The sequence below is a fragment of the Bufo bufo genome, chromosome 9 (genome assembly GCF_905171765.1).
Source record: "Bufo bufo chromosome 9, aBufBuf1.1, whole genome shotgun sequence".
NCBI classification, from domain to species: domain Eukaryota; kingdom Metazoa; phylum Chordata; class Amphibia; order Anura; family Bufonidae; genus Bufo; species Bufo bufo.
In genome coordinates, this window is record NC_053397.1 from 379,838 (window position 1) to 397,294 (window position 17,457).

Genomic DNA, 17,457 nt, shown 5'->3' on the forward strand with positions numbered 1-17,457 from the left:
GTATCACTGTGTGTAAGTCATAGTGTACATGTGTGTATGTAGAAGCGTATCACTGTGTGTAAGTCATAGTGTACATGTGTGTATGTAGAAGCGTATCACTGTGTGTAAGTCATAGTGAACATGTGTGTATGTAGAAGCGTATCGCTGTAAGTCATAGTGGACATGTGTGTATGTAGAAGCGTATCACTGTGTGTAAGTCATAGTGAACATGTGTGTATGTAGAAGCGTATCGCTGTGTGTAAGTCATAGTGGACATGTGTGTATGTAGAAGTGTATCGCTGTGTGTAAGTCATAGTGTACATGTGTGTATGTAGAAGCGTATCACTGTGTGTAAGTCATAGTGGACATGTGTGTATGTAGAAGCGTATCGCTGTGTGTAAGTCATAGTGGACATGTGTGTATGTAGAAGCGTATCGCTGTAAGTCATAGTGTACATGTGTGTATGTAGAAGCGTATCACTGTAAGTCATAGTGGACATGTGTGTATGTAGAAGCGTATCGCTGTGTGTAAGTCATAGTGGACATGTGTGTATGTAGAAGCGTATCGCTGTGTGTAAGTCATAGTGGACATGTGTGTATGTAGAAGCGTATCACTGTATGTAAGTCATAGTGGACATGTGTGTATGTAGAAGCGTATCGCTGTGTGTAAGTCATAGTGTACATGTGTGTATGTAGAAGCGTATCACTGTGTGTAAGTCATAGTGTACATGTGTGTATGTAGAAGCGTATCACTGTGTGTAAGTCATAGTGTACATGTGTGTATGTAGAAGTGTATCACTGTGTGTAAGTCATAGTGGACATGTGTGTATGTAGAAGTGTATCGCTGTGTGTAAGTCATAGTGTACATGTGTGTATGTAGAAGCGTATCACTGTGTGTAAGTCATAGTGTATATGTGTGTATGTAGAAGTGTATCACTGTGTGTAAGTCATAGTGTACATGTGTGTATGTAGAAGCGTATCGCTGTGTGTAAGTCATAGTGTACATGTGTGTATGTAGAAGCGTATCACTGTAAGTCATAGTGGACATGTGTGTATGTAGAAGCGTATCACTGTGTGTAAGTCATAGTGTACATGTGTGTATGTAGAAGCGTATCGCTGTGTGTAAGTCATAGTGGACATGTGTGTATGTAGAAGCGTATCGCTGTGTGTAAGTCATAGTGAACATGTGTGTATGTAGAAGCGTATCGCTGTGTGTAAGTCATAGTGTACATGTGTGTATGTAGAAGCGTATCACTGTGTGTAAGTCATAGTGTACATGTGTGTATGTAGAAGCGTATCGCTGTGTGTAAGTCATAGTGGACATGTGTGTATGTAGAAGCGTATCGCTGTGTGTAAGTCATAGTGAACATGTGTGTATGTAGAAGCGTATCACTGTGTGTAAGTCATAGTGTACACGTGTGTATGTAGAAGCGTATCACTGTGTGTAAGTCATAGTGTACATGTGTGTATGTAGAAGCGTATCGCTGTGTGTAAGTCATAGTGGACATGTGTGTATGTAGAAGCGTATCGCTGTGTGTAAGTCATAGTGAACATGTGTGTATGTAGAAGCGTATCGCTGTGTGTAAGTCATAGTGAACATGTGTGTATGTAGAAGCGTATCGCTGTGTGTAAGTCATAGTGGACATGTGTGTATGTAGAAGCGTATCACTGTGTGTAAGTCATAGTGGACATGTGTGTATGTAGAAGCGTATCGCTGTGTGTAAGTCATAGTGGACATGTGTGTATGTAGAAGCGTATCGCTGTGTGTAAGTCATAGTGGACATGTGTGTATGTAGAAGCGTATCACTGTAAGTCATAGTGGACATGTGTGTATGTAGAAGCGTATCGCTGTGTGTAAGTCATAGTGGACATGTGTGTATGTAGAAGCGTATCACTGTAAGTCATAGTGAACATGTGTGTATGTAGAAGCGTATCACTGTGTGTAAGTCATAGTGGACATGTGTGTATGTAGAAGCGTATCACTGTGTGTAAGTCATAGTGTACATGTGTGTATGTAGAAGCGTATCACTGTAAGTCATAGTGAACATGTGTGTATGTAGAAGCGTATCACTGTGTGTAAGTCATAGTGGACATGTGTGTATGTAGAAGCGTATCACTGTGTGTAAGTCATAGTGTACATGTGTGTATGTAGAAGCGTATCACTGTAAGTCATAGTGAACATGTGTGTATGTAGAAGCGTATCACTGTAAGTCATAGTGAACATGTGTGTATGTAGAAGCGTATCACTGTAAGTCATAGTGAACATGTGTGTATGTAGAAGCGTATCGCTGTAAGTCATAGTGAACATGTGTGTATGTAGAAGCGTATCGCTGTAAGTCATAGTGAACATGTGTGTATGTAGAAGCGTATCACTGTGTGTAAGTCATAGTGGACATGTGTGTATGTAGAAGCGTATCACTGTAAGTCATAGTGGACATGTGTGTATGTAGAAGCGTATCGCTGTAAGTCATAGTGAACATGTGTGTATGTAGAAGCGTATCACTGTGTGTAAGTCATAGTGGACATGTGTGTATGTAGAAGTGTATCACTGTGTGTAAGTCATAGTGTACATGTGTGTATGTAGAAGCGTATCGCTGTGTGTAAGTCATAGTGTACATGTGTGTATGTAGAAGCGTATCACTGTAAGTCATAGTGGACATGTGTGTATGTAGAAGCGTATCACTGTGTGTAAGTCATAGTGTACATGTGTGTATGTAGAAGCGTATCGCTGTAAGTCATAGTGGACATGTGTGTATGTAGAAGCGTATCGCTGTGTGTAAGTCATAGTGAACATGTGTGTATGTAGAAGCGTATCGCTGTGTGTAAGTCATAGTGTACATGTGTGTATGTAGAAGCGTATCGCTGTAAGTCATAGTGAACATGTGTGTATGTAGAAGCGTATCACTGTGTGTAAGTCATAGTGGACATGTGTGTATGTAGAAGTGTATCACTGTGTGTAAGTCATAGTGTACATGTGTGTATGTAGAAGCGTATCGCTGTGTGTAAGTCATAGTGTACATGTGTGTATGTAGAAGCGTATCACTGTAAGTCATAGTGGACATGTGTGTATGTAGAAGCGTATCACTGTGTGTAAGTCATAGTGTACATGTGTGTATGTAGAAGCGTATCGCTGTAAGTCATAGTGGACATGTGTGTATGTAGAAGCGTATCGCTGTGTGTAAGTCATAGTGAACATGTGTGTATGTAGAAGCGTATCGCTGTGTGTAAGTCATAGTGGACATGTGTGTATGTAGAAGCGTATCGCTGTGTGTAAGTCATAGTGAACATGTGTGTATGTAGAAGCGTATCGCTGTGTGTAAGTCATAGTGTACATGTGTGTATGTAGAAGCGTATCGCTGTAAGTCATAGTGTACATGTGTGTATGTAGAAGCGTATCACTGTAAGTCATAGTGGACATGTGTGTATGTAGAAGCGTATCGCTGTAAGTCATAGTGGACATGTGTGTATGTAGAAGCGTATCGCTGTGTGTAAGTCATAGTGTACATGTGTGTATGTAGAAGCGTATCGCTGTGTGTAAGTCATAGTGTACATGTGTGTATGTAGAAGCGTATCACTGTAAGTCATAGTGGACATGTGTGTATGTAGAAGTGTATCACTGTGTGTAAGTCATAGTGTACATGTGTGTATGTAGAAGCGTATCGCTGTGTGTAAGTCATAGTGGACATGTGTGTATGTAGAAGCGTATCGCTGTGTGTAAGTCATAGTGAACATGTGTGTATGTAGAAGCGTATCGCTGTGTGTAAGTCATAGTGAACATGTGTGTATGTAGAAGCGTATCGCTGTGTGTAAGTCATAGTGGACATGTGTGTATGTAGAAGTGTATCGCTGTGTGTAAGTCATAGTGAACATGTGTGTATGTAGAAGCGTATCACTGTGTGTTAGTCATAGTGAACATGTGTGTATGTAGAAGCGTATCGCTGTGTGTAAGTCATAGTGGACATGTGTGTATGTAGAAGCGTATCACTGTAAGTCATAGTGAACATGTGTGTATGTAGAAGCGTATCACTGTGTGTAAGTCATAGTGTACATGTGTGTATGTAGAAGCGTATCACTGTAAGTCATAGTGAACATGTGTGTATGTAGAAGCGTATCGCTGTGTGTAAGTCATAGTGGACATGTGTGTATGTAGAAGTGTATCACTGTGTGTAAGTCATAGTGGACATGTGTGTATGTAGAAGCGTATCACTGTGTGTAAGTCATAGTGTACATGTGTGTATGTAGAAGCGTATCACTGTAAGTCATAGTGAACATGTGTGTATGTAGAAGCGTATCGCTGTAAGTCATAGTGAACATGTGTGTATGTAGAAGCGTATCGCTGTGTGTAAGTCATAGTGGACATGTGTGTATGTAGAAGCGTATCACTGTAAGTCATAGTGGACATGTGTGTATGTAGAAGCGTATCGCTGTAAGTCATAGTGAACATGTGTGTATGTAGAAGCGTATCACTGTGTGTAAGTCATAGTGTACATGTGTGTATGTAGAAGCGTATCGCTGTAAGTCATAGTGGACATGTCTGTATGTAGAAGCGTATCGCTGTAAGTCATAGTGAACATGTGTGTATGTAGAAGCGTATCGCTGTGTGTAAGTCATAGTGGACATGTGTGTATGTAGAAGCGTATCACTGTAAGTCATAGTGGACATGTGTGTATGTAGAAGCGTATCACTGTGTGTTAGTCATAGTGAACATGTGTGTATGTAGAAGCGTATCACTGTGTGTAAGTCATAGTGGACATGTGTGTATGTAGAAGCGTATCGCTGTAAGTCATAGTGTACATGTGTGTATGTAGAAGCGTATCGCTGTGTGTAAGTCATAGTGTACATGTGTGTATGTAGAAGCGTATCGCTGTGTGTAAGTCATAGTGTACATGTGTGTATGTAGAAGCGTATCACTGTGTGTAAGTCATAGTGTACATGTGTGTATGTAGAAGCGTATCGCTGTAAGTCATAGTGGACATGTCTGTATGTAGAAGCGTATCGCTGTAAGTCATAGTGAACATGTGTGTATGTAGAAGCGTATCGCTGTGTGTAAGTCATAGTGGACATGTGTGTATGTAGAAGCGTATCACTGTAAGTCATAGTGGACATGTGTGTATGTAGAAGCGTATCACTGTGTGTTAGTCATAGTGAACATGTGTGTATGTAGAAGCGTATCACTGTGTGTAAGTCATAGTGTACATGTGTGTATGTAGAAGCGTATCGCTGTGTGTAAGTCATAGTGTACATGTGTGTATGTAGAAGCGTATCGCTGTGTGTAAGTCATAGTGTACATGTGTGTATGTAGAAGCGTATCGCTGTAAGTCATAGTGAACATGTGTGTATGTAGAAGCGTATCACTGTAAGTCATAGTGAACATGTGTGTATGTAGAAGCGTATCGCTGTAAGTCATAGTGAACATGTGTGTATGTAGAAGCGTATCACTGTGTGTAAGTCATAGTGGACATGTGTGTATGTAGAAGCGTATCACTGTAAGTCATAGTGAACATGTGTGTATGTAGAAGCGTATCACTGTGTGTAAGTCATAGTGGACATGTGTGTATGTAGAAGCGTATCGCTGTAAGTCATAGTGTACATGTGTGTATGTAGAAGCGTATCGCTGTGTGTAAGTCATAGTGTACATGTGTGTATGTAGAAGCGTATCACTGTAAGTCATAGTGTACATGTGTGTATGTAGAAGCGTATCACTGTGTGTAAGTCATAGTGTACATGTGTGTATGTAGAAGCGTATCACTGTAAGTCATAGTGAACATGTGTGTATGTAGAAGCGTATCGCTGTAAGTCATAGTGAACATGTGTGTATGTAGAAGCGTATCACTGTGTGTAAGTCATAGTGGACATGTGTGTATGTAGAAGCGTATCACTGTGTGTAAGTCATAGTGGACATGTCTGTATGTAGAAGCGTATCACTGTGTGTAAGTCATAGTGTACATGTGTGTATGTAGAAGCGTATCACTGTGTGTAAGTCATAGTGTACATGTGTGTATGTAGAAGTGTATCACTGTGTGTAAGTCATAGTGGACATGTGTGTATGTAGAAGCGTATCGCTGTAAGTCATAGTGTACATGTGTGTATGTAGAAGCGTATCGCTGTGTGTAAGTCATAGTGTACATGTGTGTATGTAGAAGCGTATCACTGTAAGTCATAGTGTACATGTGTGTATGTAGAAGCGTATCACTGTGTGTAAGTCATAGTGTACATGTGTGTATGTAGAAGCGTATCACTGTAAGTCATAGTGAACATGTGTGTATGTAGAAGCGTATCGCTGTAAGTCATAGTGAACATGTGTGTATGTAGAAGCGTATCACTGTGTGTAAGTCATAGTGGACATGTGTGTATGTAGAAGCGTATCACTGTGTGTAAGTCATAGTGGACATGTCTGTATGTAGAAGCGTATCACTGTGTGTAAGTCATAGTGTACATGTGTGTATGTAGAAGCGTATCACTGTGTGTAAGTCATAGTGGACATGTGTGTATGTAGAAGCGTATCACTGTGTGTAAGTCATAGTGGACATGTGTGTATGTAGAAGCGTATCGCTGTGTGTAAGTCATAGTGGACATGTCTGTATGTAGAAGCGTATCACTGTGTGTAAGTCATAGTGTACATGTGTGTATGTAGAAGCGTATCACTGTGTGTAAGTCATAGTGGACATGTGTGTATGTAGAAGCGTATCACTGTGTGTAAGTCATAGTGGACATGTCTGTATGTAGAAGCGTATCGCTGTGTGTAAGTCATAGTGGACATGTGTGTATGTAGAAGCGTATCACTGTGTGTAAGTCATAGTGTACATGTGTGTATGTAGAAGCGTATCACTGTGTGTAAGTCATAGTGGACATGTGTGTATGTAGAAGCGTATCGCTGTGTGTAAGTCATAGTGAACATGTGTGTATGTAGAAGCGTATCACTGTAAGTCATAGTGGACATGTCTGTATGTAGAAGCGTATCACTGTGTGTAAGTCATAGTGGACATGTGTGTATGTAGAAGCGTATCACTGTGTGTAAGTCATAGTGGACATGTCTGTATGTAGAAGCGTATCGCTGTGTGTAAGTCATAGTGTACATGTGTGTATGTAGAAGTGTATCGCTGTGTGTAAGTCATAGTGAACATGTGTGTATGTAGAAGCGTATCGCTGTAAGTCATAGTGGACATGTGTGTATGTAGAAGCGTATCACTGTGTGTAAGTCATAGTGTACATGTGTGTATGTAGAAGCGTATCACTGTGTGTAAGTCATAGTGAACATGTGTGTATGTAGAAGCGTATCACTGTGTGTAAGTCATAGTGTACATGTGTGTATGTAGAAGCGTATCGCTGTGTGTAAGTCATAGTGTACATGTGTGTATGTAGAAGCGTATCACTGTAAGTCATAGTGAACATGTGTGTATGTAGAAGTGTATCACTGTGTGTAAGTCATAGTGTACATGTGTGTATGTAGAAGCGTATCACTGTGTGTAAGTCATAGTGGACATGTGTGTATGTAGAAGCGTATCACTGTGTGTAAGTCATAGTGGACATGTGTGTATGTAGAAGCGTATCACTGTGTGTAAGTCATAGTGAACATGTGTGTATGTAGAAGTGTATCACTGTGTGTAAGTCATAGTGTACATGTGTGTATGTAGAAGCGTATCACTGTGTGTAAGTCATAGTGTACATGTGTGTATGTAGAAGCGTATCACTGTGTGTAAGTCATAGTGTACATGTGTGTATGTAGAAGCGTATCGCTGTGTGTAAGTCAGTGTACATGTGTGTATGTAGAAGCGTATCGCTGTAAGTCATAGTGGACATGTGTGTATGTAGAAGCGTATCACTGTGTGTAAGTCATAGTGGACATGTGTGTATGTAGAAGCGTATCGCTGTGTGTAAGTCAGTGTACATGTGTGTATGTAGAAGCGTATCGCTGTAAGTCATAGTGGACATGTGTGTATGTAGAAGCGTATCACTGTGTGTAAGTCATAGTGTACATGTGTGTATGTAGAAGCGTATCGCTGTGTGTAAGTCATAGTGTACATGTGTGTATGTAGAAGCGTATCACTGTGTGTAAGTCATAGTGGACATGTGTGTATGTAGAAGCGTATCACTGTGTGTAAGTCATAGTGTACATGTGTGTATGTAGAAGCGTATCGCTGTGTGTAAGTCATAGTGTACATGTGTGTATGTAGAAGTGTATCGCTGTGTGTAAGTCATAGTGGACATGTGTGTATGTAGAAGCGTATCGCTGTAAGTCATAGTGGACATGTCTGTATGTAGAAGCGTATCACTGTGTGTAAGTCATAGTGTACATGTGTGTATGTAGAAGCGTATCACTGTGTGTAAGTCATAGTGGACATGTGTGTATGTAGAAGCGTATCACTGTGTGTAAGTCATAGTGGACATGTGTGTATGTAGAAGCGTATCACTGTGTGTAAGTCATAGTGAACATGTGTGTATGTAGAAGTGTATCACTGTGTGTAAGTCATAGTGTACATGTGTGTATGTAGAAGCGTATCACTGTGTTTAAGTCATAGTGTACATGTGTGTATGTAGAAGCGTATCACTGTGTGTAAGTCATAGTGTACATGTGTGTATGTAGAAGCGTATCGCTGTGTGTAAGTCAGTGTACATGTGTGTATGTAGAAGCGTATCGCTGTAAGTCATAGTGGACATGTGTGTATGTAGAAGCGTATCACTGTGTGTAAGTCATAGTGGACATGTGTGTATGTAGAAGCGTATCGCTGTGTGTAAGTCAGTGTACATGTGTGTATGTAGAAGCGTATCGCTGTAAGTCATAGTGGACATGTGTGTATGTAGAAGCGTATCACTGTGTGTAAGTCATAGTGTACATGTGTGTATGTAGAAGCGTATCGCTGTGTGTAAGTCATAGTGTACATGTGTGTATGTAGAAGCGTATCACTGTGTGTAAGTCATAGTGGACATGTGTGTATGTAGAAGCGTATCACTGTGTGTAAGTCATAGTGTACATGTGTGTATGTAGAAGCGTATCGCTGTGTGTAAGTCATAGTGTACATGTGTGTATGTAGAAGTGTATCGCTGTGTGTAAGTCATAGTGGACATGTGTGTATGTAGAAGCGTATCGCTGTAAGTCATAGTGGACATGTCTGTATGTAGAAGCGTATCACTGTGTGTAAGTCATAGTGTACATGTGTGTATGTAGAAGCGTATCACTGTGTGTAAGTCATAGTGGACATGTGTGTATGTAGAAGCGTATCACTGTAAGTCATAGTGGACATGTGTGTAACATGATATTTAGATGTAGTATGTTTTGTGTTTTTTACAATGATAGAGGAGACATTTTTCTTCGGACACAGGCGGCTGTCGGCTCGGTTTCTGGATTCTGATCCCAGGTTGCTGATCCCTAATGTCGTAGGTGTCAGCGTGACTGGCCTCTGTGGTGACATGTCCCTGAACGGCAGGGCAGAATATAGAATATTTGACACAATCCTGACCTCAGTATCTGAGGAACGGGATTTAGGAGTAATTATTTCAGAAGACTTAAAGGTGGGAAGACAATGTAATAGAGCAGCACGAAATGCCAGCAGAATGCTTGGATGTATAGGGAGAGGTATAAGCAGTAGAAAGAGTGAAGTGGTTATGCCGCTCCACAGAGCACTAGTGAGACCTCACTTGGAGTATTGTGCTCAGTACTGGAGACCATATCTCCAGAAGGATATAGATACTCTAGAGAGAGTTCAGAGATGAGCTACTAAACTAGTACATGGATTGCAGGATAAAACTTACCAGGAAAGGTTAAAGGACCTTAATATGTAGAGCTTGGAAGAAAGACGAGACAGAGGGGAGATGAGAGAAACTGCTAAATACATAAAGGGAATCAACTCGGTAAAAGAGGAGAGAAGATTTATAAGAAGAAAAACTACCACAAGAGGACACAGTTTTAAATTAGAGGGGCAAAGGTTTAAAAGTAATATCAGGAAGTATTACTTTACTGAGAGAGTAGTGGATGCATGGAATAGCCTTCCTGCAGAAGTGGTAGCTGCAAATACAGTGGAGGAGGTTAAGCATGCATGGGATAGGCATATGGCTATGCTTCATATAAGATAGGGCCAGGGACTATTCATAGGATTCAGATATATTGGGCAGACTAGATGGGCCAAATGGTTCTTATCTGCCGGCACATTCTAGGTTTCTATGTCACTGCTGGGTCATGTGCCATGCTTCATGCCGCCCCGTGGGGACAGTAAAAAAAAAGTCCTGGACAACTCCGTTTATGGAGTTGTTTGAGAGTTTTCAAAACCTTGAGGGGAGAAGAAAAAAGCTGGTACGTGACCATTGAGGCCAGTGATTGGCTTAGTGGTCACGGGAACAATGGAAGTCACATCATCACTTCTGGTTTGATTAGGACCGGAAGCCCTGGAGGCAGGACCCCCGGCACTGGGAGAGAGGGACCTTTAACAGATGAGGTCCACATGTGACTACTCCATCACCGTGCCCCTTTCTGTAGACTTGGCCAGGGCGGAGTAAAAGGCACATGACGACTTGAAAAGTCACAAATGCATTGGAAAGCCACAAATTCAGTGGATTCTTCTCCAAAAACAGGCATTAGGCAATAATAAATCAGGGTCTATATTTGTAAGGGGTAGGGGGGTACATTTTGCTATAGCTGTCTAGGGCACCAAAATGCAATGTCCTGGCTGCAGAACACAACTCTTCTGTCCTGATCATTTGTTTCAGTGTTTCAGTCTAGAGTCAAGCCTGCTATTGTTTGGACTGTGTACAAGTGTAACAAACCCTCAGCTGTTTGAGCAGGATTATGTCCGGATGGGTTTCATGCCTCTGAATGCAAGCAAGAATATAAATAAAGAGGTCCAGCACTCGGCTATCTCCGGCGCTCCCACACTGCACATGGGTGACCTTCCGCTTCATCAGAATCGGGGAACAAGACCCCCAGCTATCAGCTACTTATCCCCTATCCTGTGGAAAACTTGGCACTACTCCTTTAAGATGATGACATTGTTTCTGTTTGTATATTGCAATGGCACACTTACTATATTGCAGCGCTTGCACAGTAATTGTCTATTCTACTGTTCATTGCTTGTTTTCCTATAGGTCAAGTGCTGGTGAAACAGCCGTCTGCAGATGTGTATGGAGTCTCTCTGACAACACACCTTTCCCGGTTTCACTGTGAGATTGCTGTGCCCATATCTGCCTGTGTTAAACTACTGCTCATGTATGGAATGCATGAAGAGGTGAGAAGCAGGGTAAATCTGGGAGGAAAGGAAAATCGGATTCAATGTGGGAGTAGCGGGGTCAGTGCAAGAAGGGAGAGGCATTTTGAGTAAGCAAGGTAAATGTGTGAGAAGAGAAAAAACAGGGTGAATGCCGGAGGAGGGGACAAGCAGGGTTAATGCCGGAGTATGGAGGAGGGGAGAAGCGGGGTGAATGGGGAGGAGGGAAAAGTGAGGTGAATGGAGAAGAGGGAGAAGCGGGGTGAATGCAGGAGGAGAGGAGAAGCGGGGTGAATGCGGGGAGAAGCGGGGTGAATGCAGGAGGAGAGGAGAAGCGGGGTGAATGCGGGGAGAAGCGGGGTGAATGCAGGAGGAGAGGAGAAGCGGGGTGAATGCGGGCAGAAGCGGGGTGAATGCAGGAGGAGGGGAGAAGCAGGGTGAATGCGGGAGAAGCGGGGTGAATGCAGGAGGAGGGGAGAAGCAGGGTGAATGCGGGAGAAGTGGGGTGAATGCAGGGGGAGGGAGAAGCAGGGTGAATGCGAGAGGAAAGGAAAATCAGGTTCACTGTGGGAGTAGCGGAGTCAGTGCAAGAAGGGAGAGGCATTGTGAGTAAGCAAGTTAAATGTGTGAGAAGAGAAAAAACAGGGTGAATGCCAGAGGAAGGGACAAGCAGGGTAAATGGGGAGGAGGGAGAAGCAGGGTTAATGCCGGAGTATGGAGAAGCGGGGAGGAGGGAGAAGCGGGGAGGAGGGAGAAGCAGGGTGAATGGGGAGGAGGGAAAAAGCGAGGTGAATGTGGAGGAGGGAGAAACAGGGTGAATGTGGAGGAGGGAGAAGTAGGGTGAATGCGGGTGGAGGGAGAAGCTGGGTGAATGGAGAGGAGGGGAGTAGTAGGGTGAATGCGGGAGGAGGGGAGAAGCGGGGTGAATGCGGGAGGAGGAAGAAGCAGGGTGAATGCGGGAGGAGAGAGAAGCAGGGTGAATGCGGGAGGAGGGAGAAGCAGGGTGAATGTGGGAGTAGGGAGAAGCGGGGTGAATGGGGAGGAGGGAGAAGCAGGGTGAATGCGGGAGGAGGGATAAGCGGGCTGAATGCAGGAGGAGGGAGAAGCAGGGTGAATGCGGGAGGAGGGAGAAGCAGGGTGAATGGGGAGGAGGGGAGAAGCAGGGTGAATGTGGAGGAGGGGAGAAGCGTGGTGAATGGGGAGGAGGGAGAAGCAGGGTGAATGCGGGAGGAGGGATAAGTTGGCTGAATGCAGGAGGAGGGAGAAGCAGGGTGAATGCGGGAGGAGGGAGAAGCAGGGTGAATGGGGAGGAGGGGAGAAGCAGGGTGAATGTGGAGGAGGGGAGAAGCGTGGTGAATGGGGAGGAGGGAGAAGCAGGGTGAATGCAGGAGGAGGGAGAAGCAGGGTGAATGCGGGAGGAGGGAGAAGCAGGGTGAATGCGGGAGGAGGGAGAAGCAGGGTGAATGGGGAGGAGGGGAGAAGCAGGGTGAATGTGGAGGAGGGGAGAAGCGTGGTGAATGGGGAGGAGGGAGAAGCAGGGTGAATGCGGGAGGAGGGATAAGCGGGCTGAATGCAGGAGGAGGGAGAAGCAGGGTGAATGCGGGAGGAGGGAGAAGCAGGGTGAATGGGGAGGAGGGGAGAAGCAGGGTGAATGTGGAGGAGGGGAGAAGCGTGGTGAATGGGGAGGAGGGAGAAGCAGGGTGAATGTGGAGGAGGGAGAAGTAGGGTGAATGCGGGTGGAGGGAGAAGCTGGGTGAATGGAGAGGAGGGGAGTAGTAGGGTGAATGCGGGAGTAGGGAGAAGCGGGGTGAATGCGGGAGGAGGGAGAAGCAGGGTGAATGGGGGAGGAGGGGAGAAGCAGGGTGAATGCGGGAGGAGGGATAAGCTGGCTGAATGCAGGAGGAGGGAGAAGCAGGGTGAATGCGGGAGGAGGGAGAAGCAGGGTGAATGGGGAGGAGGGGAGAAGCAGGGTGAATGTGGAGGAGGGGAGAAGCGTGGTGAATGGGGAGGAGGGAGAAGCAGGGTGAATGTTGAAGGGGGGAGAAGCAGGGTGAATGTTGGAGGGGGGAGAAGCAGGGTGAATTTGCAGCCTCCACTCCTGGTTTTGGCTCACAATCACTGACCAAACACTGTGTGAAAGTGAGAGTTACCATTTGTCTTGTCCAATCATCACTGATTGTATCGGACTGTGTAGAGACACAGCCTGTTGACAAGAGGAGTGGTAACTCAGTTAGCCATTTTATTTATACATTTCTAGTAGGACGTACAGAGGAATGGCACAACAAACAGACAAGATTTTCCTAACCTGTATCATAAGGAATACAAATATTTAATAAACTAGACAGTTCCTGGCTTCTATTTCCCACTTGAACCATGGAGCTGTCTAGGCTACAGGGAGTTACAGGGTGTCACAAGTGATTCTTCTACACTAGGGTCTCTTCCGATTGGCTGCAGGAGCGTCTGTCCTAAAGAAGCTGAAGGCTCGTCTTGATGCAGGTGCCAGCGATCTGGGTGAATTCAGTTCTGAACCTCATGCAGTTGCAGGTCAGTTCCTTCTGAGTCTTTGCTCTAGGCCTTATGTTTGATGACCAATATACAGGTAAAACTCGAAAAATTTGAATATCGTGCAAAGTTCATTTATTTCAGTAATGCAAATTAAAGGGTGACACTAACATATAAGACTCATTACAGGCAAAGCGAGATATTTCAGGCCTTTATTTGTTATAATTTGGATGATTATGGCTTACAGCTTATGAAAACCCCAAAGTCACAATCTCAGGTCCCCTTTGCTCAGGGGGTATGGATTAATTAGCTGACTAGAGGGGGACACTTTGAGCCGAGAATATTGAACCTTTTCACAATATTCTAATTTTAAGTTGCATTACTAAAATAAATGAACTTTTGCACGATAAAATTTTTTCAGTTTTACCTGTATTTCTCCTGTGGTTTAGTTTGCCATTTGAGATGGTTGTAGCCACAGGATCAGGTTTTGACACTTCTGAAAATTCTTCTTCTGGTCTCTTTATTGCTGGTGTTTTCCAAATAGTTATAGTCTCAGATTCTTGGCTGTCCAATCTCTACCTCAACCCTCTGCTCCAAACCTTATTGTAGGAGCATTAAAGTCATATCTGCGTGAGCTTCCCGAGCCGCTGATGACATCAGAACTCTTCAGTGACTGGATGAAAGCTGCCAGGTACCAGAGACCATGCCAGAACTGGGTGTCTGCTAGACTTCTACTGTAAGAACAGCGTTTTATCATCTCTGCATTGTCTTCCAGCATCAAAGAGGCAGAAAAACGTCAAGAGAGTTATAGGGAGGTTCTCCAGAAACTTCCCGATGAAAACTACACCAACCTCAGGTACAAGTTGTGTCAGCTCTGAGCCTCAATACATTAGTCAGCCTCTAATCAGAACCTAAGGTGTGCACGGTCATCAGCGTCTATGGGCAGACCCTCTCCTAGAAACCAGGTTGGAAAGCTTTGATGTGGCAGTAAGTAATGATGCCTCCTCTGACCTTTCTGGAGCCCCTGGACCTGGGCAGTTTTTACTGCTTGTTTGGATCTTAAATTTGAGGCACCTTATGAACATAGTTTGTTTCATTTGGATTGTACAGAGGTTACATAGTTACATAGTTAATACGCTTGAGAAAAGACATAAGTCCATCAAGTTCAACCAATGGATAGGTGGGGACTTGAATCCTAGAAGGAAGTGAGACTCAGATTTCTACATGTTTTCATAAGCATTAATGTTTACTTTTAAGAATTCATCTAAATCATTTTTAAAACTGTCCCCTGTTCCTGCTGTGACCACGTCCTGAGGAAGTCTATCCCACAGATTTACAGTTCTTACAGTAACGAAGCTTTGACGCTTCTGAAGACTGAACTTTTTCTTCTCCAGTCAGAGGCAGTGACCCTTGTCTTTTGAGCGCATTTTACATGGAACAGTTTTTCACCGTATTTTTGGTATGGCGCATTTATATATTTGTATAGGTTAATCATGTCCCCCCTTAGACATTTCTTCTCGAGACTAAATAAATTCAATAATTTTAATCTTTCTTCATAACTAAGACCCACCATGCTCCTTATAATTTTAGGCTACTTTCATACTTGCGTTTTGGGCGGATCTGTCATGGATCTGCAAAAATGGATCCGTTACAATAATACAACCGCATGCATCCGTCATGAACGGATCCGTTTGTATTATTTGTAACATAGCTGTAACGGATCTCCTGGCACCCCGACTGGGTACCTCCGTTGATGGATGCTCCTAGTGCTTCCTGAGGGCTCCAAGCACTCCGCTCGACACCGTAACCACCATAGGAACAGGAACAGCTCTTACAAGAGCTAGGGGTTATAGCATATAGCAATCCCCACACACATGAGACGAGGCTCTATGTTGAATGTAAAATAGGAACTCTTTATTGACCACACAGCATTGCCTTTTATACACATTTTCCAACAAGGGTACCCGTGGACCTGGTTGGGAACTAAGGACATAACATAGCAGCCAATAATTTACAGTTTAACCGCCTCCGGACCGCCTAATGCAGGATCGCGTTCCGGAGGCGGCTCACTCAGGCAGAGTCACGCATCTACGCGTCATCTCACGAGACGCGAGATTTCCTGTGAACGCGCGCACACAGGCGCGCGCGTTCACAGGAACTGCAGGTAAGCGAGTGGATCTGCAGCCTGCCAGCGGCGATTGTTCCCTGGCAGGCTGTAGATGCGATTTTTTTAACCCCTAACAGGTATATTAGACGCTGTTTTGATAACAGCGTCTAATATACCTGCTACCTGGTCCTCTGGTGGTCCCTTTTGTTTGGATCGACCACCAGAGGACACAGATAGCTCAGCAATATGTAGCACCAAGCACCACACTACACTACACCCCCCCTGTCACTTATTAACCCCTTATTAACCCCTGATGACCCCATATAGACTCCCTGATCACCCCCCTGTCATTGATCACCCCCCGTAAGGCTCCATTCAGAGGTCCGTATGTGCTTTGCGGCTCCATGGATCGGATCCGCAAAACACTTACAGACGTCTGAATGGAGCCTTACAGGGGGGGTGATCAATGACAGGGGGGTAGTCAGGGAGTCTATATGGGGTGATCACCCCCCTGTAAGGCTCCATTCAGACGTCCGTATGTGTTTTGCGCATTCGATCCATGGATCCGTGGATCCACAAAACATATACGGACCTCTGAATGGAGCCTTACAGGGGGGTGATCAATGACAGGGGGGTGATCAGGGAGTCTATATGGGGTGATCACCCCCCTGTCATTGATCACCCCCCTGTAAGGCTCCATTCAGACATCCGTATGTGTTTTGCGGATCCGTGGATCCGCAAAACACGGACACCGTGGATCCGCAAAACACATACGGACGTCTGAATGGAGCCTTACAGGGGGGTGATCAATGACAGGGGGGTGATCACCCCATATAGACTCCCTGATCACCCCCCTGTCATTGATCACCCCCCTGTAAGGCTCCATTCAGACATTTATTTTGGCACAAGTTAGCAGAATTTTTTTTTTTTTATTGTTTTTTTTTTTTTTTCTTACAAAGTCTCATATTCCACTAACTTGTGACAAAAAATAAAATCTCACATGAACTCACCATACCCCTCACGGAATCCAAATGCGTAAAAATTTTTAGACATTTATATTCCAGACTTCTTCTCACGCTTTAGGGCCCCTAAAATGCCAGGGCAGTATAAATACCCGACATGTGACCCCATTTTGGAAAGAAGACACCCCAAGGTATTCGCTGAGGGGCAAATTGAGTCCATGAAAGATTGAACTTTTTGTCCCAAGTTAGCGAAAAGGGAGACTTTGTGAGAAAAAATTAATAAATATCAATTTCCGCTAACTTGTGCCAAAAAAAAAAATCTTCTATGAACTCGCCATGCCTCTCATTAAATACCTTGGGGTGTCTTCTTTCCAAAATTGGGTCACATGTGGGGTATTTATACTGCCCTGGCATTTTAGGGGCCCTAAAGCGTGAGAAGAAGTCTGGGATCCAAATGTCTAAAAATGCCCTCCTAAAAGGAATTTGGGCCCCTTTGCGCATCTAGGCTGCAAAAAAGTGTCACACGTGGTATCGCCGTACTCAGGAGAAGTTGGGCAATGTGTTTTGGGGTGTCATTTTACATATACCCATGCTGGGTGAGATAAATATCTCGGTCAAATGCCAACTTTGTATAAAAAAATGGGAAAAGTTGTCTTTAGAGAGATATTTCTCTCACCCAGCATGGGTATATGTAAAAAGACACCCCAAAACAC

At 44.0% G+C, this 17,457-nt stretch overlaps 1 protein-coding gene across 1 annotated transcript in view; it reads left to right on the top strand.

Moving 5' to 3' along the window:
• Nucleotides 1–17,457, top strand: part of SH3BP1 (SH3 domain binding protein 1) — a 257,113-nt gene that overhangs the window by 212,661 nt on the left and 26,995 nt on the right. Inside the window, exons 10-13 of the mRNA XM_040407161.1 lie at nucleotides 11,055–11,194; nucleotides 13,606–13,717; nucleotides 14,285–14,366; nucleotides 14,451–14,531. Of these exons, the coding sequence (XP_040263095.1) occupies nucleotides 11,055–11,194; nucleotides 13,606–13,717; nucleotides 14,285–14,366; nucleotides 14,451–14,531 (415 nt within the window). The remainder of the gene's footprint in view (nucleotides 1–11,054; nucleotides 11,195–13,605; nucleotides 13,718–14,284; nucleotides 14,367–14,450; nucleotides 14,532–17,457) is intronic.